Source organism: Pseudorasbora parva, chromosome 8 (assembly GCF_024679245.1).
Source record: "Pseudorasbora parva isolate DD20220531a chromosome 8, ASM2467924v1, whole genome shotgun sequence".
NCBI lineage: Eukaryota > Metazoa > Chordata > Actinopteri > Cypriniformes > Gobionidae > Pseudorasbora > Pseudorasbora parva.
In genome coordinates, this window is record NC_090179.1 from 28,254,113 (window position 1) to 28,276,649 (window position 22,537).

Genomic DNA, 22,537 nt, shown 5'->3' on the forward strand with positions numbered 1-22,537 from the left:
TTTTTTTGGAATTCAAAGATCATTGCAGCTTTAGATCATGTGATCAAGATGTGTTGGAGCATCTTACTCCGCTTTGCCTGCTTGTAGTTTTCCATTTAAAGTAAAAACCCGAAATAGCAGACTGGTGAATTATATGCGCTATTATTCAAAAGTTTGAAGTCTGTAAGATTCTTATGCACACTAATCATTTAAAAATGTAATTTATTCCTCTGATGTCAAAGCTGAAATTCTTATCTTATCAATTTCTTATCAGTGCTGAAAACAGTTGTGCTTGTTCAAAACTTGTATGGTACAAAAGAATAAGCCTGATTTAAGCTGAAGAGGAAGTCCATGTATGGAAACACTGATTACTTAAAGGGGTGGTTGCATGCAATTTCTGCAAAGTTACAGTGCTGAAAGTTCAATGTAAACAGAGATATTGGCCCTCATTTATCAATCTTGCGTAGAAACTGGTGTATATGTTGGCGTAAGATTGTGCTTACACTCCCTCACCGCCTGATTTATGAAGCTGTGCGTATCTCTGCAATCCAGGTGTACGCAATACTTGGCTTTGATAAATGTGGCGGCTGAAAACGATCGTCATTAGAATAACACGCCCCTATATATTCAAGTCTCCGCCTCCCGCACGCCCTCATTTTACGCCACGGACAAACAGAAGACGGCAGAGAAGCGAAACTTCTCCGACGTGGAGATCGGGCGCGTCTCAATCATCTCACTAGTTCACTAGTCAAGGGCACTGATTAGCACATAAGTCAATGGGCTGACTCCCTGATCAGGGTCCTGACTACTGAACTATTGAGATGACTGAGACGCGCCCATCAAGACCATCACCAGGGAAGTGGAAAAAAACCCGAAATTGTTTTATTTGAGAGTTTAAAGAGTGGGAATAAAGGCACCCACAAAAACAAAAAATGGACCCAAATTACGAGTACTATTAATAGTGTGGAGGTTGAGAAGCGCACTCCAGCAGTTTAAACAGCTGTTTTGATGATAAATTACCATCACAGTGCATTATTTTACAGCACGTTTTGAAACAATTAGCATTTAATTTCGTATCACGGCACATGTATTGGGGTGTACGACAGTGATGATGATGTGATGTGGAGTAAGATTCATTCACATTAATAATTACATGACGATTTGTAAGATTCTTCTTCTTATTATTATTATTCTCAATGACGCTTGTTATTTAGAAGAAGAATGTCGTTTTTATTGATTTTATTATTATTTAAAAGAAGAAGGTCATTTTTATTATTTTGTCAGTCTGAATTATTTTAGTCCCAGTCCATGCGCAGCTGCCGGGCCTGAAACGTCAGATAAAGCGCACAGGCTCGCGACTGGAGGAATACATATGCCTACAAATCAAACGCTTTGGTAAAGTCACACAAATTAAACATTGACGTTCATGTTGCACAAAAATAAACACTGAATGTGTTGTTTTTGTGGTTTTGTGGTGTTAGGAATTGTTTTTCTGCGCATTTTCCCACTAACTCAAACGTGCGTACACCACCTCCTGAGCTGGCGTAGGATTTGAGCGTGCCGTCCGCCAATGTCCATATTGATAAATCTCAAAGTCACCGTGGGTTTGGGTGTACGCAAGGTGTACGCTGGAAATTTGGTGTACGCACTTTTGATAAATGAGGGCCATTGTCTTTTAAATTTATGTCAGTTTATTGCCTACAAAAATGGCCGGTTTGGACTACAACGAGCAAATAAAATACATGAATTTGGCCATCTAACCAATCTAAGACCATTGCGTTTTTCGGAGGGATGGGCTTCACAGAAGCAGGAAGCAAATGAGCCGTTCAAAGGACAGTGGAGACAGCGATGTGGAATAAAGGTAAAATAAAATAAAAATACGCATTTTAAAGCTACACTGTGTAACTTTTTTTAGTTTATTCTTAGCTAAAAACACTTAGTTCTTTCAAAAATATATGTTCTCATTAATGTATATTTACTTATTTCAAGTAATAAAGTATTCTCGTAAGTTTATAATATGCCATTGAAAATACATACGGGTGAGGGGTTTGAATGCTGGTCGCCATTTGCTCCTTCATCTTGAAAGTACATTAGCCAAAGAGGGACATACCCAAAAATTCAAGCTTCCCCTTTCGGGTTTTAACACTCGATGACACCGTGTTGAATGTGAAGAGGGGGTCATGTTAATCTTGGACTAAATCGGCCACCGTAGGAGTTAAAACGAAATCAAAATTGAGAGGAACAGAAACTAATATTCACTGGATGGTCATATACCTTTTCACCGCTAGATGGGGGGAAATATCACACAGTGTAGCTTTAACAAAAAAAGAAGTATTAAGACATTATACTGCCCCATAAACACAACCAAGCCTAGAAAAAAAAACCATGGAACCACCCCTTTAAGGAGTCATTCTTTTGCGGTGGAAAAAACACGGTTGTTGAGGCCCACTATCAAGCCAGTAGTGTTGTTGTATGCCAGTATAGTAAACGGAAAAAGAAAACTGTTACTTAAGTTAAAAATGGTATGTGAATTTTAAAAATGGTTTGTGGGTATTACTGCTTGGCTGTAAATCTTGCAAATGCTAAAGTTTCCAGAGGCGGTTCTGTGAAAAGCATCACACTATCCCAATAACAGTTTTGGCATTTGGATCACCGCAAACCTCCTTTAAATCAGTTTCTCAGAAATGGTGCTTTGTAGAGCAAATGTCTGTCATCCCCCCATTCATTTAGCACAATTGAGTTTGCTAATTAAAGCTCGCAGGTCTCAGAGGAGGCTGAGATGATCAGTTAGTATTAGTGTTAATTCACCATGCATGCTGAGGTAGAATCAGTGGAAAAATACAAAACACTGTGGGGGAAGTCCGATGGTTTGGCAGAGTCAAGGGTGATTGTTAGTTCACCTAAACACAGAAGGCTGAGGTGATTGTATTTGCTCAGTGACAGATTTTACTCAATAGCTAAAGGGATGCAGTTGAATGGTGCCATGCCAGGAACCTCAATAACAGACCCCTGCATTTTCAGTAGAACGTGATAATCCAGCTCTGCTGTGTTAAACCTGCAGCCTTCCCTAACTGGTTCAAGCTGCTGTACTCTGTCTGGATAAAGCTGTCAGTACCACGATAAACATATCATCTGTTGTAAGAAAAAGGCCCACACATGACTGACATTAAAATTAGTTTTCAGTGTAAAAAACCTACCCTGACTGTGATGCAGTTGTAATGAAACTGCATAGAAGGGATCTTTCAACCAACTAGTCGATTTGGATGGAAAAATTAGGTACATTGGTGCTTTTTTAGCTTCTTCTCATGTTTTTATGAGCAAACATGGGCATGTTTTTAGCTGCTAATTACCACCACTACAACAATGAACCTTCAGACAGACATCTTTGAAGTCTGAAATGTTAAGACTTTATCTATTTTACATATGTTGGGTAAACATCTCCTAAGAAAGAATGAACCTGAAATTAAACTTGTTATGGGCTTTATTAACTCTTTCCCCACCAGCGTTTTTGACCATTTTCACAACTCTTTCATGGCCTCCAGAATATTTTATAGCTGAACATGCAATATATTAAAAGAAAGAACAGACCCTCTGTTTTAGTCTAGCTTCATGCAAGCTTTTTTTATCAACACTTCAATGTGGGTAGGTTTAAAAAAAAAATAAATAAAAATTCATAAAGATGATCAAAACATAGATGGATTAGAGTTCGAGTCCATCAACACCCCTAATGCTTGCACAGTGCAGTGTTTCCCACACATAGACTAATTTGTGGCGCCACAGAATCAACACCGGCCGCCACATATTGATTAATCATTCATTCATTTTTACGACGCACGCATATTCGTTCAGCGGATTTTCCTAGCTCTCCCTCCGCCTTTGCGCCTCTCTTACTCACTCACTCACTCGCACACACTCGGTGCGTTTCATTCGACCGTAAGTCTTAAACTAATTTTGTTGCATTTTGGCGCATTTAGTGTGGCATAACAGTTAAAACCAGAGCTGTTGAATAACAGTTGCGACACACGTTTATCTCTCAATAGCTCTAAACAAACCAGCGCGGTGTCAATCAATACATTTGAATAGACCTGTGTTTCCAAACCGGAATGCCGTGAACAGGGGTGCGGTGTAAAAGGTGCCGGGATGATCTGATGACGCATCTTTAATATGGCTTGTTACTTTAAAAATAATGCTTTATGTATGTTTCTGTCGATGGATAGGCCTACACTTGCTGGCTCCTCAGTGATACACTTCAACAGCGCTAATAAAAAAAAAAAAAGTGGGCAAAACGGGCTCTCTTTGTAAACTGTGTTCAACGCATGCGAGTGCTGCCGTTTGCCTGAATATGAGCAGTCATTTTCACCGTCATCACGCGGGTATATTCGCCTGAAGACGCAAATGAGAGAGCTCGCGCGCCCTGTGAGAAGATCTGTCTCTGTGCACTAGTCCCAAAGCGCGCAAATATTGGGTGCGTCTCAATGAGCTCCCTAGTTCAGTAGTCAGGGCACTGATCAGGGAGTCAGCCCATTGACTTATGTCCTGATCAGTGCCCTGACTACTAAACTAGGGAACTGATTGAGACACGCATTGAGTTCCCTTTCAAATCCTGTGCTTGAACGGACAAACTCACACAAAAAGTATGTCAAAATGTCCATCTTGATGAGTATCCAAGCAGACATAGTCTGTAGCCTACTCTGTATATGCCTTAAGTGAACTTTATACAGAAAATACGACGACTATCCTTACTTTAGGTCTTTAAACAGACAGCAGTAAAGGTTACTGCCCCTTTATGTCAAACAAAAGATAAAGACCATTCACTGCTCTTGATTGAATAGTTTTTGTAAGTTTAATAAGGATTAATTTTTAATTTAAACAGTTAAATATGCTGTTATTTTACGTTTGATTACTTTATTCCATTTCTCTACCTAAAAACTAATGTTAGACCCACCTGAAAAATCTCAAAAGCATTGTTTATTTTATTCTTATCTTTGCTCAATAGTATTTATTTGTGCTGCTGCTTGTATTTAAGTTATTTGTTCTTATTTTTTTTCATTTTCATTTGACAGTAGCCCTTTTTCCCCTGAACATAGCGAATACCGAACTGTACTGAAACCGTGAACCTAAAACCGTGATACAAAGCGAACCGTGAGCAATCTGTACTGTTACACCTCTAACGTAACTTACGCGAGGGGGTGCCATAAAATTTTGTTCAAAGGGTGCCATGACTGAAAAAAGGTTGGGAAACACTGGAATAGACAAAAGCTTCCCTATACAGGTATTTGCAGCAATTTTTGGTAAACAGTACAGCATAAGTGTGCATTGATTATCACATCAACCGCATTTACAGTGTCATTTTAAAATGGAGAGTGACGGAGATGCAACATTGTAATGTTATGCTCTTCTTGTATTTAGCCCTGAGATATTCCTTAGTATCATAGTCAAATGTGACCGTACACCGTTTTTCTATTAAATAAATGTTTTTAGTTCAGTGATATTTTAGTTTTGTAATATTTATTGAACATTTTGAGTAGATCTTTTGGTACTAAATACTATTTGTGCAATAATTATGGTCCATTAATGATCACTTTAAAAAAAACTACACTAAACAATTAGTGTAGTAATTAAGGTTAAAATAGAGAAATTTCAATGCAAAGAGGCCAATTAGAGTAATTTTGTGGCTGGAAAAATAATAATTTTCATTTGTAATGGCATTACCCACAAATAAATGCCTGTATGGCTCTTTAATAAATAATAGTCAAGTTGCTTAAAGTATTTTACTTTTTTAAATAGCGCAAATCTTTTTATTTGACTCATTTATTGACTTACACCTGTCCCTTATGTTAAGAGAATTCATGAGTAAGTGCAGAGGTCTTAACCAATGTCTTCCTTGACATTTGATGATCCAACTCAACCATAGTAAACAAAAATGACTTTTGATAAACATCACATTTATCTTTATTTATTTTATTTTGTTTTATTGCTGAAGTAAGAGTGTTGAACTGTCTTCTACACCATTGGCTACTGTAAAAAAAATTAATGTCTCAAATTGAAATTTTTCTAAAAAAAAAATTAGATGTGATCAGTCACTAAATTTTATAAAGTTTTTATATAGTACAATAAAGTTTTTTTTTTTTTTTACAGTGTTGACATTTTCCAAAAATAGAAATAAAACAAACAAACAAGTCTAGCCCAGGCGGTATTCCAGAAAGCAGGTTATGTGACATACCTGGGTATGTTTAAGAGTTTGATTTATGAGTGAGCAATAACCTCAACTTTCGGTTCCAAAAACAGGTACCTTTCAGTGTATGTAAGCAACCATAGCAACTCTCTCTGAACATAAAAAGTATTCAGATGCATTTTATATAATTAATGTAGTTATATAACTATAACAAAATTTGATAGATAGTTGATGTTGTATAATATATAATATTATGTAATTCTAAAGGCAAGGCAAGTTTATTTGTAATTTGTATAGCACATTTCATACCCAATGGCAATTCAAAGTGCTTTACATAGAAATTAATTAAAACAGTGGTAACACATGCATGAGAGAAAAGAATAGCATATGGACGAATAAAAAATTAAAAACAACCATATTTAAAACATTTGAAAAGTAAATAATAATCAACAAAATAAGATAAAATAAAATAAAGTGGTCAGATCCACAATAATGGTCTGATATAAAAATAAAACATTCTTCAGTTTACAGCCTACATACATGTACCATCTTTATTAGAACACCTCTCCTTCATTTCTTTCTCAAACACGTTCATAACATCCATTTTAATCACTATTCCCTGATTTTTTTTTTTTTTTTTTTTTTTTTTTACTCAGGAACCTTCTTGTTAAACCCGTTCTCACTCATCATACCCTCCACAGATTTATACATACTCAAACCTTATTATCAAACTTACTATTTCCATCAAACCCAGTTTTCACTCATCATATTTAACTCAAATGAACAAATAAAATAAAAATAACCAAAGATAAGAACAAAGGTAAACTAAAACAATTATAAAAAGAATAAAGAGATAAGATAGCACTTTTATAACAAGGTAATGTTTAAAATTTGCTAATTAAATTCAAATATATTTCTTACATGGATCTAGATTCAATGAATTAGCATAAAAAACAATATAATCCTTATTCTCATTGAATAAAGAATACTTATTAAATGAAAATGTCAAAAAAAAAGATTGCAAACCCACCAAATAAGTGGCGATGTTGACTAAGGAGGTCATGTAAATAACCATTGAACAAAAGAAGTGGAAGTAGAATGGCGTGCTCTTTCTTGGCGTCTTCCATGGTGAATCATCGATTCGTCGCTCTTTTGAGACTTGAGTGTTAACCGGGAACATACTCTGAGTTGTCTGAATCTACTCTGGGACTCGTTTTTAGAACCAACGTACCTTAAGTAAGCAAAGTTTGGGTTAATCAACCGAGAGTTTAAGGTGAGCGTGACCTATGTAATGGTAAGTTAACTTGATTTCTGGAATACCCCCCAGGTTAGGGGAAAAGATAACGCAAAAGTAACATAATACATTATTTTCTTTAAAAAGGAACACAATTTAGATATTTTAAAATATTCCTTTTAAAAGTAACTTTCCCCTACAATGTGGAAATTACTGTAATTTTTTTTTAAAAAATGTTTTTAACTAGTTACCCACTGACTATATCTGCTGCAGTTGTTCCTGCAAACGATTACAGAGAGTGTATACATTGATAGTAGGTCAAAGGTTAACAGCAGGATTTGTTTAGTTTGGAAGGGAAATGGAAAGAATAAGAGGCAGTGGAGGAATGAGAAGGAAAGAATGTGTACGAGCAAGGGAACCACTTTTGGCTCCAGAGCGTAATGTATTTGTGGCTGGATCCCCCCTCCTTTTGCTGCATGAATTCAGCATTTTCCAGACAGAAGCAGAGACATCTGGTCTACATATGTTCATGCTCAGCACCCTTATAGAAGAGATCCTTGACACTTCCTCCATAACCTGTACCTCAATCTTTCTTTGATATAGACCCTTCCCCATATCACGAGACCTCTGTTTGAACTTACTACAGCAAACCTTCCAGAACGATGTGCTGTCTGAGCCAAAATAACCAACCCACCAGTCTTCCTAGAATGCAAAAAATAGACATGACATTTACATTCTGAAAACTTCCTTGCTTTTCTTTTTTTTCATTGAATGGAACTTCCTTGTAGTATGAAGTAGCTTCATCCGATGTTTATCTTTCCAGTGGATTGAAGTCAGGCTGAAAATGTAGGTGAATTTGACGCTCAGTTGAGTGACGATAGCAAAACACAGGAATGCTGCCAGCCGAGGAAAACTTGCACAAATATTAGCGGGGTGGGTTCAATGTGTTGCATACCGAGAATAAGGCCTGAAGACGCATGGTACGGTTTGATTCAGAGCATTTCAATGGCTTGGTCTTAGTATTTCTAAGTGGATCTGGAGCACCGCCATAGTACGTCTGGTTGCCGCAGCAACTGTGTTGTGCATGTGTGAATGCACGATGCTACGCATGGTTCCCAAATGATGAATGCTGATTTTATTCAACAAATGGAGTGGTTGAAATGCTGTTGTGCTTAAAAATAGCTTGGTCTTTTGACCAAGTATCATATCAGTACTTATTCAGTCCTATTCTGATGCCAAACGATAATGATTCTGTCTTTGTTTTGTCTAGTTTATTTTTGTTTTGTCTATTTTATTTTTGTTTATATGAACATAGTCCTTCTAAATGCAATTTTAGATCTGACATCCTAATGTTATGAACAAATACATTGTACATACAAGTTCAGGGTCAGTTAGATAAAATGAGGAAAAAATTAACTAGCAAAGAGTGATCCAAAGTGACAGTAAAGACATTTATAATGTTACAAAAATTCTTACATTCTGTTCTTTTTAACTTTATTTATCGAAAGAATCCTGAAAAAGCAGCATACATTTTCTCCACAATGAGAAGGAATGGTTCTTGAGCATCAAATCAGCATATTAGAATGATTTCTGAAGGACCATGTGACACTGAATTTTCAGCATCATTACTCCATTCTTCAGTTTTATATATAATATACACTAGGGATGCCACAATACTCAATATAATATTGAACCGTTCGGTATGGCATCCACGGTTCAATACCAATGAATTGTGTTTTTTTTCTTTAGGTGAGTAAATAAGAAAAGTTATCCTTGTTTATTGTTTCACAATATTACACATTTTACTCTAACTTTAATGAAATAAATGTTATTAAATATTATTTAAAAACTTACCAATCTCAAACTTTTGACTGCTAGTATCTACCATTTTTTGAAAAATGTCCTCGTTATTTGACCAGGGTTTTATGGGGCTTTTACTAGCCTTGCTTTTCTCAGTGTCATATTATGTTTAACCTGTCTAGTTGGGGTTAGGCTTGTGATTTGTGCTTTATTCCAGGGTGTGGACTTTGTCCTGATTGGGTAAACATCTCCACCAAAATTCTCATTGCCATTTATAATGATAGTAGGGAAAAGTGTCAGCATCTCTTAGAAAGATACATCTCAGTATTTTCAGTCATAAGCTATCTTTTTCATGTGTCTCCATCACTTGTCTTAGATGTTTCAGAAACCCTTTCTTCTTCCGAGCCCAGCCCTCGTGTTACCGGACTTAAAAAAAAAATCATTAATGATTCACTGGATTGTTGGACTCATAAACACAAACTGAGGTGTTCATACATGTATTCATACATCATTTTTTCCACTGACATTTTACCACACCCTTTCTCTTCACACGTTCATTTCATACTGTTGTATTTCCACTTACACATTCCACCTTCAGCTTCATCTCCCAGCCCAGTTTCACATTCTCTGTCATCTGGACCCTAATTGGCCTTGAACTGGGAGGATTTGCTTGCTTTTTTTGTTTTTATACTGTGATTGAAATCTGGGGCCTGTACCATGATGGTAGTTTAACAAACTCAGGTTTACAGGATTAGTTTTGAGTTGACAAAACCAAACCATTGTATTAAGGCTTTGTTGGTCCCATGATGCTAATCATCATCAGCTTTCTCTGTCAACTCAGGCTTTGATCCTGAGTTTAGGAGTTTAGCTGTGACATCAGTAGTGAACAGCCAATCACACGCTGTGGAACTGAGATTCACTTTTCGCGAGACAAGCAGTGAGATTAATTTCTCTCTTCTGTAGAATATTACATGCTTAAAAAATATTAAGAATTAAAAAAAAAACACAGCAAGAAGAAAAGCTGTCTATGAAACAGGACAACTTAAAGAAAAAATAGTATGCAAGTAAATAGTATGCAAGTAAAAGTTATGTTAGTTAGTTTAGTTGATATAGAGAAAACTGAACATTTAAGCTCCAGTAAGCTTCATTTTTTAAGTTTTATTTATTGATTTTAAAGCTTATTTGTATGACTTTATGTAGGCTAATTATATTAATTTTAACAAAGTGCCTATTAATGATTGATTAAACTAAAATTATAAATGTGTAATTGATTAAGGGTATAATAATCACATAAATTATCTAAATCATTCAAAATGATTATTTTTATAAATAAGCATTGTTAAAAGCCAGACGCTTTAGTCTTTAAAAACCATTTGCTATGCAGTGACCTTTAATTTGGAGCAGAAACAGGGGGAGTGGCTTTATTGCATTAGAGATGTGTCGCTTTACTCACAGCTGATTGGTCCAATTTCAGTTTGAGATCTCTTATCCAGAACATAACCTGCCCCAGAGCAGGTTAGCCGTGGAACGTAAATTATGGCGATGAACACAGCTAAAAGCCAAACCACTTTAATGGTACCTAAAACCCAGGAGTGGCACAAACTAAGCTTAAACAAATCTGGCTAGCCAGCAAAACCAGCTTCATGGTACAGGCCCCTGGAGGTTTTGCCTTACAGACCCACATCACTGCATTTGTTTATATAAAAAAATGCTTAAAAGAATAGTATAACCAAAAATATAGATTCTGCACTTTACTCGACTGAAATTATTTATCTTAATCATTAAAAAGAAGATTTAAATGTATTTTTCAATGATTGGAGGATTGGATATATTATTATTATTATAATTTTTTTAATCAAACTATCATTTATACTCAAAGTTGTTCTGCTCCTCACATACACTACCCTTCAACTGTTTGGTGTCTGTAATATTTTTTTTCTTTTACATTCATTTTTGAAAGAAGTCTCATGTTTTCCAGTAAAAATTTAATTTTGTGAAATATTACAATTTCAAATAATTTTCTATTTTTTTCTATATTTGTTTTTAAATATAATTTATTTGTGATTTAAAATATAATTATTTAAGTGTCACATGACCGCTCAGAAATCATTCTAATATGTTGATTTGGTACTCAAGAAACATTAATTATTATTATCATCAAAGTTGAAACGGTTGTGCTGCCTAATAATTCTTTGAGAAAACATGATATATTTAATTGTTTTTTGGATAATTAAGTTCAAAAGAACAGCATTTTTACATTATAAATGTCTTTACACAGAGTTTTAATAAATAAAAGGCATACTTGTTGAATAAAATTATTAATTTCTTCTTCTTTTTAAATGGAGCCAAAACATCTGAATGGTGGTGTAGTGCACAGTTTGTTTGGGGCACAAGTGTTTTCTTGAATCGCTGTAAAAGTGACCAAACCAACTATCCCTTAAATGCTTTAATTCGCGTTTGTTCAAAGAAGCATGTGTCTTCACAGTTAGTCAACCTGTCCACTTTTCTCTCGTCAGCTCATGTGGTCCTAAAGCCATTGGCATCTGTGCTCTATTTCTCACTGAACTTCAGTATTCCTCACATGCTGCTCAAATGGGGCTGCTGGTGAAGCGTTCTAAATGAGTTTCACCTGTAACCAGGTTAACTGGTTTCAGACTGGAACTACCATCCCCCATCGAGTTACCCAGGAGGAGTGCTTGTGTCTGCCATGTTTTTTTTTGTGTAATGGAGAATTAGAGACCATACTAGTGATAATTGACCCCACAGGGAGATGTTTATGAAACTTAACACACGTATACAGACCTGTTTACATTGTATGTATATTTACAGACAAGGAAACAACAGAGGAGCAAGCTAACGTAACGGTGTGATCTGATCTTATTAAATGTTAATACTTCTTATACATAATTGTATTGAAAATTAGGGCTTTGGTTTGGTGTGATCAGCATATGCTTTTTTGATTGTTCCCTTCATGCTTTGGCTTAGCAACTTTAGAGCTTTGTGTGTGTATATGTGAGTGAATAAGATTATTTCAGCATGGCTGCAGAAGGATTATGGGAATAATCTTGCTAATGCTGATTCACTCTGATTGTCTGTTGGTGTCTACAGCATTATGTTGGAATATATTTGTGGCCACTAATTACCAATTCGTTCTCACAAATCACTATACGTCAGCATGATTTACAAATGGATTAATTTGATTTAAGTAAATCGAATTTAAAAAATCTTTGAAATTAAGTAAATGCTTACAATACAATTTGTTCCCTAGATTTACTAAATCGTGGCCTTGTTGTTTTTTTAACATACATGCAGATATACATATATAGCTGCATGCATGCATACACTCACTGAACAAAATTATAAACACTTGTTTTGCCCCCATTTTTCATGAGCTGAAATCAAAGATCTAAATTTGTAGCCACGTTTACATGCACATTTTTTTGTCATTCCGATTAAAATAATTACGATTGAAAGATTTAGTGGACTGTTTACATGAGACGTTATCTAAACCGATCTGGGGTTTACATGTGCTGACTTTCAATCGCCATCATCACAGAGCAGTTTGTCTGCCGCTTCAGAACTGTTGACGCGGTCCTCCATCAGCTGAATGTGTTCACGGATGCCATATCAACTCTCAATGGCCACCAGGACTTATACGGTTTTATAAAAGCTATTTATTTATTGTAAAGTGTAATCATCTCAGAAAAAAAATAATTCTTGTGTCAGGCACAGTTGAAGTAAAAAGTGCCTGGGACAAAGGCTGTCAAGATGAGAGGTTGTAGCCAGGCTATGTCTGTGTCATCATGCCAACATTATCTTCATAACTTCTAATGAAATAAAAAGTTTACCCCTCAGAAAAATTTACTTTCCTCTCTACATTATAGCCTGTGTGTGAGCGCGGCGCACGGTCAGTGGTGAAGGGGCACGCTGTGTATCATGTCATATAAGGACGCACACTGAAATGTAATCAGGTCAGGTCGTTTACATGGTTAAATGTTTAGTTTGATCGGTTCATGAAAAGGTTTATCCCACCCCTCAAACCGATTACAATTTCATTCAGTTCGGGCATTTTTATTCCGATTGAGGTGTTTGTATGGAGCGTTTTTATTCGGATTGGACTTTTAAACCAATTACAGTGCTCCATGTAAACGCACCTTGTGTTAGTGAGCACTTCTCCTTTGCTGAAATAATCCATCCACCTCACAGGTGTGGCATATCAAGATGCTTATTAGACAGCATGATTATTGCACAGGTGTGCCTTGGCTGGCCACAATAAAAGGCCACTATATTATTAAAATAGAAAATAACCGATTTCATTTGAATATATTTATTAAAAATGTAATTCCTGTGATGGTAAAGCTGAATTTTCAGCATCATTACTCCAGTCTTCAGTGTCACATGATCCTTCAGAGATCACTCTTAATATGCTGATTTGATGATCAAGAAAGTTGTTGTTGTGCTGTTGTTAAGCAGTTGTGCTGCTTAATATTTTTTGGAAACCATGATACATTTATTTAAAACAAATATAAGAATAATTTACACTTACAGTATATCTCTACATTAAATCAGTATGTGTGTGTTCCCTGAAAATCAAACCCATGACCTTGCTTTCGCTCTATGCAAGAGCTACAGATACACACAGATGTTAACATAAAGCAACATGATATGAGATGTATTTGACATAAAGACTTTGCTCTTTTCCTGTCAATGATTGTTCTTTTCAAGGCTGAGAAAGATGTTATAGTGTATTATCTCTTTATTATGGTTGCCGTTCAAATATTAGTAAGTGTTCGTTTGTTTTTGATGTCTTTGACTTGCGACACACCTTTTGACCTCATTTTGTGGGCAGGTCTTATTCACAACATCATTTTCATGACTAAATTAGTAATACTAATGTGTAATGTTCATCCACATACTATTTTACTTCTTCCATATTCTTGTCACCTTTAGGAGAGATAGTCTCCTGGAGATAACAGGTTTGTTTGGGATGTTATCAAGCACAAACGTTGTGTAAGAAGACGAGTTAACCTCACTAAGAGAGAGACTTTGTTAACCAAAGGTCAGTGTCCTCCCAGTCATAAGACTGAGGTCACACAAATCTTATTTAATAATCATCCATCTAAAAAAGCCCTTCCCTGCAGTCAGAGAAGCATTTACAGATGTTTACAGAGCTAGTGGTCCTGCTAAACCAGCAGATTTTTTTGGGATGTTTAAATGCTTTAAATAAAGCCAAACAAAATTAACCATCACTGTTTGCTGTAACCTGTGGTCTGACCTCTTTTGTTAGACACTGCAAAGCAAACTTGGATGTTTACAGTCCACATAGCTAGATAGTCAGCGTTTGTCATGTTTAGCTTCACGAGTGCAGCATATGTGATGCATTATTGCTATTTAGAGGTGTGTGTTTGGATTTCAAGCTATTAAAAGCTATTATACATTACATGCCTGCTTTAAACCCACACCATGGGCTTTTGAGAGAGGCATAAGTCAAAGAAACAGTGTTAATGTGAATAACATTACTAGCCTTGCTCCTGTGACATTACTGACCACAAGGACCAGGCGGGTGTCATGTGCAGAGGGTTGCATTACAGACTCATCCCAAGGAATTTATGTCCTGTTACAAAAGGAGTTTCATCATGGGAACACAGCTCAGTCATGTAACTTAGTATTGGACGTCATAACCACACCTTTGTGCTCTACGTAAGACTCATCAAACCAGTTTTGATAGTGGATTTGTTTTATAAACGTCAATTAAATGATATAAATTACAAGAATTTAAGAATTATAATACGTTATGGATTGAAACCTAAATGCATTCTTTATGCATTAATAAATGTAAGTAGGAGCTTTTGATGGCATAGCAGTTCAGATTAAACCATGCATGCGCGTCAATGTTTTGTAATAGGTATAGGTATAGACTGCCATCTTGTGGAAGATCATAAAAGTACCTATTCAATCCCTTTTCATCCAAAACGAAATTTTAAGCGTTTTTTAAACTAAAACAAAAATTACTTGATTGATTCTTTATGTATATTTATAAAAAATAATTTAAATGAGTATAAGTTAAGGTTTTTTTTAATCATTCACATTATTTAATTAAATTGAAAACAATGTCTCATACACAGTCAGTGAGAAATTTCACCAATTTCTGTGCTTTTAAATCAGATTTTACATCAGACAGTTGGTTTGGTTCAAGACTTTGTATTCTTTAAGTAATACTTAATGCTTAATAGAGGCATTTTCTATTTGTAGAAATATCGGCAAAACGACTCACTAGGATTTGTTTAAATTGCAGAACTCCAGCTGGATTAGTGTCACTCATGGTGATTGAACGCTTTGGCTTTTGTCATATTGGGTTTAGGACTGATGAACAGAGCCTTTGTGTTCCTGTCCTCCGCTCAGCCTCTCCCTGCTGTCATCAGATGATTCACAACACACGTTCATTTGTTTCTTGTCGCTTGACAGAAGATTGGTATTGAGAAGATGAAAGAGCTGCTTCTGAAATGAAGCGCATTAGTCTGTGTATGGCTTAACTGCCTATTTAAAAACTCTCTAAATATGAATGGACAGGTATATATAATATGGTTGACACTCAAATAACCCTCCCACTTAATTATTTAGAAAATGGCACAAAGCAAAACATTTTAATAATGCTAATACTTTTGTTAATAAAGTGCTATTTTAGGTTAGAAAATAACAGTTAACATGGTTAATGCGCAAGACTAACATGAACTGTTAATAATCAATAATGCATGTGTTGGTCAGTGCAAGACTTCAAACAAACTCTAAACTGTGTGCAGAAAAAAGAATACTAACAATGATCTCAAAATAAATCTGGCCCAAATCAGCTTTTGACTAATATTAGCACATTTGTACCCTACAAAAAAGTGTGTAAGAATATATAACGAAGGATAAAAGACTGATTTTCTTTTGCTTCAGAATATTTCACATTCTTTAGCAGCAGAAGCTTCTCAGCCTTCATGCTTTGCTTGAGATGTTGCTTTGAATTACCTCTTTTCTGTCAATATATTGTCAATTGTTAGAGCCAATTAAACCTGGATCATTTGTTGATGAGTTGTCTAAGTTGCTGTTTTTGTCACACTTTCTGCTTGTTTTGCCCTTAAGCTGAAACTTGCACAGTCATCCTAAAATCGGCATGAAACATAAATTGAGATTAGTCTTTTCTTTCTTATCTGAGTGAAACGGCTTCTTGAACAAGAAAAGATGTAGTGTGATACTTGATTTTGTCCATTGGGATTTGATGGGATTGTTGGATCAGTGTGGTTTGCTATTGCTATGATCTCATGTACGGGACAGGTTCTCCTGCCATCGAACCATTAAGCACATCCTCAGAGAAAAGTAGAAATGTTGCTGCAAGAGGGAGATTGTTATTTTGATTAAAGATTATAAGGACACATACAAATAGTGTACAGATAAATAATTCTGTTTAAATCATTAATACTTTAATTCGATTTAAAACATAAGAATTGTTCATTTTGATTTCATAATGACTTTAAAGGGGCAGTGTGTAAATTTTAGTGGCATCTAGTGGTGAGGTTGCGAATTGCAACAGTCTGCTGTTCACCCCTCCCTTTTGAAGCATATAGAGAAGTGGCTGGCACAGGACAAATATGTCATCATCTGAGACAAGAGAGTAGCTAGTACTCTGTGGAGCAGTTTGTCCGTTTAGAGCTACTGTAGAAACATGGCGGTGCAAAATGGTGACTTCACTGAAAGGCGACATATGTAGAAAAATTGGCTCATTCCAAGGAAATAAAAACATACCAGTAAGGTCTTTATACACCACTGAAAACATTATGTATATTCTATTGCATTTCTGTCACTAGCACCTCAAATACTACACACTGTACCTTTAAAGTTTCCATTGCCTATATTTGAGTGCATTCCTAACAAAAAATATCTCTATCTCTTGTTTGCAGGTGATCACCTGTTTCGGGATCTCTGTGCTGACCTGTCGGTATGTGGGTTTTGCAGTGGTGGCGCTGTTGGTTGAGATCAATTCGATCTTTCTGCACCTGAGGCAAGTCCTCCGCATGGCCAATTTGGCCATAAGTACATTTTACCGTGTCAACAGCATGATAAACCTGGGCACCTACGTGGTGTTTCGCATAAACACTCTGGCCTGGATGACCCGCTGGCTGGTGCTGAATCGTGACCTCATCCCCCTGGCCAGCTATACCATCGGCAGCGTGGGTCTGGCCATCATGACCGCCATGAACATTGTACTGTTTTGCCGCCTGATGAGAAGTGACTTCATGAAGTCCAGCCGTGAGAAGGAGGTGAGGAAGGAGAAGGAGAAAGAAATGTAAAAAAGTCGCAGACTCCTGCTATCCCGCTCCAGCTCGAACCAAATCCACTTTCATTCCCAGACATTTGGGAAAAGTCTGCTTGTCGACTAGAACAAAGTTCTAGTCCTTTTGACTCCATCTCATCTAGACCTCAAGCTGTGCTAAGATATTTCTATGATGGCTGTTGTAACGGGTTTACAGATGTCTGAAACAGATGACATATTTACACATGCAACCTTAACTAAAATACTCCTGCATGGTTTTGACAATGACTTGAGTGTATGAAACATGTTTAAGTTCAAAGGAACTGGATCTGCTTGCCTTTATCTAACCTTTTGCTAATGCTGATCTACCACACTTAAAGTATACATTACCTATTAAATATAAGCAAATATTCTACCTGATTAGGAACTACTCAAGTATGGTTAAAAATGTAAAAAAGACCATAAAAGTTTTGTTTGTTTATTTAAGCTAGCATTAAGATGTGTTTTCTAGCCTCATTGACACCTACAGCTGCTACCTCATTAGCTTGTAGCAGTATCATCCCTAATCCTGTACACAGGGACAATTACGAATATTCTCTTACTTTTATGGATTCAAATGAGACGTTTAGTTGAATGTTCATGCTGCACTTTTCAGTACAATGAAAGTGAATTTTGACTAATGGCTGTCAAGTTCCAAAAACACACAAAATCATAAACGTACTGTATCAGTAGCCAATGTGCTATATTCAAAGTCTTCTGAATACATATGATAGATTTGAGGATAGATATTTCATTTTTGGGTGAACTGTGCCTTTAATTAGAAAATTATATGTACTGACTAGTAATATTAAACGACGTGACCATAGACAGGAAAAGTTTCACAAAGTTGAGGTATGATTTGGTCAACATGACCTTAGTCATACCCTGTGGATAAAGATCACTGTTCACTGTTAATTATTTACCCTTTAAGTGGAGGATATAAATTTCCATGCTGGTGTCTTCACAACCATTATCAGAATTAAAAACACTCCAGCTCATAATTGTAGGGAAACAGAGCAATATGTGTGAGGTTTGAGATCTTTCAGGACAGTCATTGCACAAACCATGCCTGTAGGTGGCACTACACACACACACACACAACTGAGACCTCATGTTAGCTTATGCTAATGCTTACTTTATAGAGGCATGGTTAAAGCACTTATATTGCTTTAATTGAGCTGAACCTTTTTTTTTTTTTAATACAGCTTTGTAATTTGTTTCTTTGTTGTATTTTGTATATTTGTAATTTATTTGTACTTAATATCATTGATTGTTGTGGTTGAATGTGAACTGCAAAAAAAAATTCTCTTTTTAAAACACATTGAATGGTGAAACACTGTCTTCAAATGAACAAAGAACGATCCTGGTCAGATGTACTATAGTGAAGGCATTTATTTGTTTAGCCTTATTTCATATTCTCCTTGCCATTGAGATTGTAGACTGAAGTCTGATTATAATTTGATTGGGCAAGAGTGGCCTGTCTATTCGGTGGGAATGTTGACGCACTGTAACCACATGTAGCATCACCGACTTGTGCCACAAAACTATTATTTTCAAAGCACCAAAGTTTATTCATGATGTTTCATTCAGATACTCCTGATGTTTCATTCAGATACTTTACTGATTGAAGGAGGGGTTAATGATTAAGGAACTAAAAAGCTGCTCATGTCAAACCTATTGTGGGAACTTGAAAACATGTAAAAAAAAAAAAAAAAAAAAAGAAAATCTAAAAGTTTGCAGTGAAGTAGTAAAACTTTTTTTTTTCATTAATTGGCAGCTTCATATTGAGACTTTGCTTGTTTGTGCTCCCTTAGTGAGGTAACTGTATCGCAATGTATTTAAGAAGGAAAATTTGTAATTTTTTAGTTGCTAAAAGAACCTGATGTGACTTAGAACTTTTTTTAAAGATAATTTCAGCAGTGTGGTTGTCCTTCACTCGAGAGTGCAGTGTTTTGTGAAAGATAAACTACTTTTATATTGTGGATCTGATTTTTGACCATAGTGTTGCAGTGTTTTCCAAAGCCAAAATTTAGAATTTATTTACAATCACAGCTGGAAAAAAAGATAATCAAGCCCAATTTTTATTTTATTTTTACCCTTGCTGTTTAAGATATCCTATAATGAATTGAATTCAATTGTGTCTAAACTGTATATATAGCATAACACTTTTATTTTTGTTTGGATGAATTGTTTTGTAATTAATATAAAATTATTTGTATATGACCATTGTTGTTAATTGTGAAATAAAATATATTAACACTTTATTTGAAGTTTTTGTGTTAGTGGAAAGATAAGATAGGCATATATAAAGGATTTACATTAAACTAGTGGCCAGTTAGTAAATGTCGTCTCTGCTAATGAAGATTTTTTTTAAAAGTATTACAAAAAAAAAAAAAAGTAGGGTGAGACCGGGGATGGTTGTAACACGGGGCCGTTGTAACCACTCCAATATGTCCAAGCTAGCCTGACGTGGTCATACTCAATTCGAACTGCCCGACCTAAAAATGTTGTGGGCGGAGCTAAATTCGGCTGGCATCCAGGCTATGTCCAATCAGGAACTAGTTACAAATCATCAAATTCACTTCGCAAATGCTCAGTTTAGTCCTTATTCCACACGTGATAAAGTAGAGCTATTTGGCAGACATAGCAGATGTTAGAGTAAAAAAACTATTTTGACGTAGGAAAGTAACTTTTTTTTCTTTTTTAATATTTGTTACAGAAATTTCTGTTTTGTAGTTAAACACATCAAATTTAAATTATGTTTATTGTGTGTCTGCGTAGATATTTGTAATCCAAGTTGTTAGTGCTAATGTTTTAGCTGTTAGCTGTAAGGTGGGCTAATTCATGGCTACATGACTCTGGGTTAGTTGTAACAGCAAGACTTGGGGTTAGTTGTAACAGAGTCACACACACACTAGGGTGACTAAAGGTACTGTTTTCCCAGGACATGTCCTGTTTTCAAGTTCTGTCCTGGCCCTAATATAACAATTTTCTATCCATACAGAGGGGGCATACTTTAAATGTATTGAAATTAATAAGACAACTTTGAGTAAACTTCGAGTATCACATTGCCAGGCTAAGTGTCCTGGTTTTCGGTAATCAAAATATGGTCACCCTACACACACGCGTGCACTCGTTCAAGTGTTCATTTTCAATATTTTACTATTGCTAATGCTATGAATGACAGTAATAAACATAATAAACATAAACATGCTTACACACTTGATGCTTGTGTTCAAATTCAATTTATTATGGTCAATTACTATGACTGAGAGTGACAAACACACTGAGACTGATAGTGACACACACATCAGTTATATTGAAAAGTTAGTTTTGAATAAAAAGCTTTCAAATCTTTTTTTTTTTTCATAATCCTTATTTCATTATGTTACATGTCACCCCGGTGGATATAATGTTACAGGTCCTTCTCAAAAAATTAGCATATGTGATAAAAGTTAATTATTTTCCATAATGTAATGATAAAAATTACACTTTCATATATTTTAGATTCATTGCACTCCAACTGAAATATTTCAGGTCTTTTATTGTTTTAATACTGATGATTTTGGCATACAGCTCATGAAAACCCAAAATTCCTGTCTCAAAAAATTAGCATATCATGAAAAGGTTCTCTAAACGAGCTATTAACCTAATCATCTGAATCAACTAATTAACTCTAAACACCTGCAAAAGATTCCTGAGACTTTTAAAAACTCCCAGCCTGGTTCATTACTCGAAAACGCAATCATGGGTAAGACTGCCGACCTGACTGCTGTCCAGAAGGCCATCATTGACACCCTCAAGCGAGAGGGTAAGACACAGAAAGAAATTTCTGAACGAATAGGCTGTTCCCAGAGTGCTGTATCAAGGCACCTCAGTGGGAAGTCTGTGGGAAGGAAAAAGTGTGGCAAAAAACGCTGCACAACGAGAAGAGGTTACCGGACCTGAGGAAGATTGTGGAGAAGGACCGATTCCAGACCTTGGAGGACCTGCGGAAGCAGTGGACTGAGTCTGGAGTAGAAACATCCAGAGCCACCATGCACAGGCGTGTGCAGGAAATGGGCTACAGTTGCCACATTCCCCAGGTCAAGCCACTTTTGGACTACAGAGAAGCAGCACTGGACTGCAAATGATGAAAGCAAATTTTGCATGTCATCCAGAAATCAAGGTGCCAGAGTCTGGAGGAAGACTGGGGAGAAGGAAATGCCAAAATACCTGAAGTCCAGTGTCAAGTACCCACAGTCAGTGATGGTCTGGGGTGCCATGTCAGCTGCTGGTGTTGGTCCACTGTGTTTTATCAAGGGCAGGGTCAATGCAGCTAGCTATCAGGAGATTTTGGAGCACTTCATGCTTCCATCTGCTGAAAAGCTTTATGGAGATGAAGATTTAGTTTTTCAGCACGTCCTGGCACCTGCTCACAGTGCCAAAACCACTGGTAAATGGTTTACTGACCATGGTATTACTGTGCAGCCAACTTTCCTGACCTGAACCCCATAGAGAATCTGTGGGATATTGTGAAGAGAAAGTTGAGAGACGCAAGACGCAACACTCTGGATGAGCTTAAGGCCGCTCTCGACGCATCCTGGGCTTCCATAACCTCAGCAGTGCCACAGGCTGATCGCCTCCATGCCACGCCGCATTGAAGCAGTCATTTCTGCAAAAGGATTCCTGACCAAGTATTGAGTGCATAACTTAACATAATTATTTGAAGGTTGACTTTTTTTGTATTAAAAACACTTTTCTTTTATTGGTCGGATGAAATATGCAAACTTTTTGAGATTTTGGGTTTTCATGAGCTGTATGCCAAAATCATCAGTATTAAAACAATAAAAGACCTGAAATATTTCAGTTGGTGTGCAATGAATCTAAATATATGAAAATTTAATTTTCATCATTACATTATGGAAAATAATTAACTTTTATCACAATATGCTAATTTTTTGAGAAGGACCTGTACATCTCACCCCAGGGTAATTTACAACTAACCCAGCCTATGGGGTGAATTGTAACATTTCAC

At 36.1% G+C, this 22,537-nt stretch overlaps 1 protein-coding gene across 1 annotated transcript in view; it reads left to right on the forward strand.

Annotated features, from left to right (window-relative positions):
- tlcd2 (TLC domain containing 2) overlaps positions 1-19,113 on the forward strand; it is a 22,722-nt gene extending 3,609 nt beyond the window's left edge. The window contains exon 4 of the mRNA XM_067450618.1: positions 17,129-19,113. Within this exon, the coding sequence (XP_067306719.1) occupies positions 17,129-17,518 (390 nt within the window). The 3' untranslated portion in view covers positions 17,519-19,113. The remainder of the gene's footprint in view (positions 1-17,128) is intronic.
- The last annotated feature ends 3,424 nt before the right edge of the window (positions 19,114-22,537 follow it).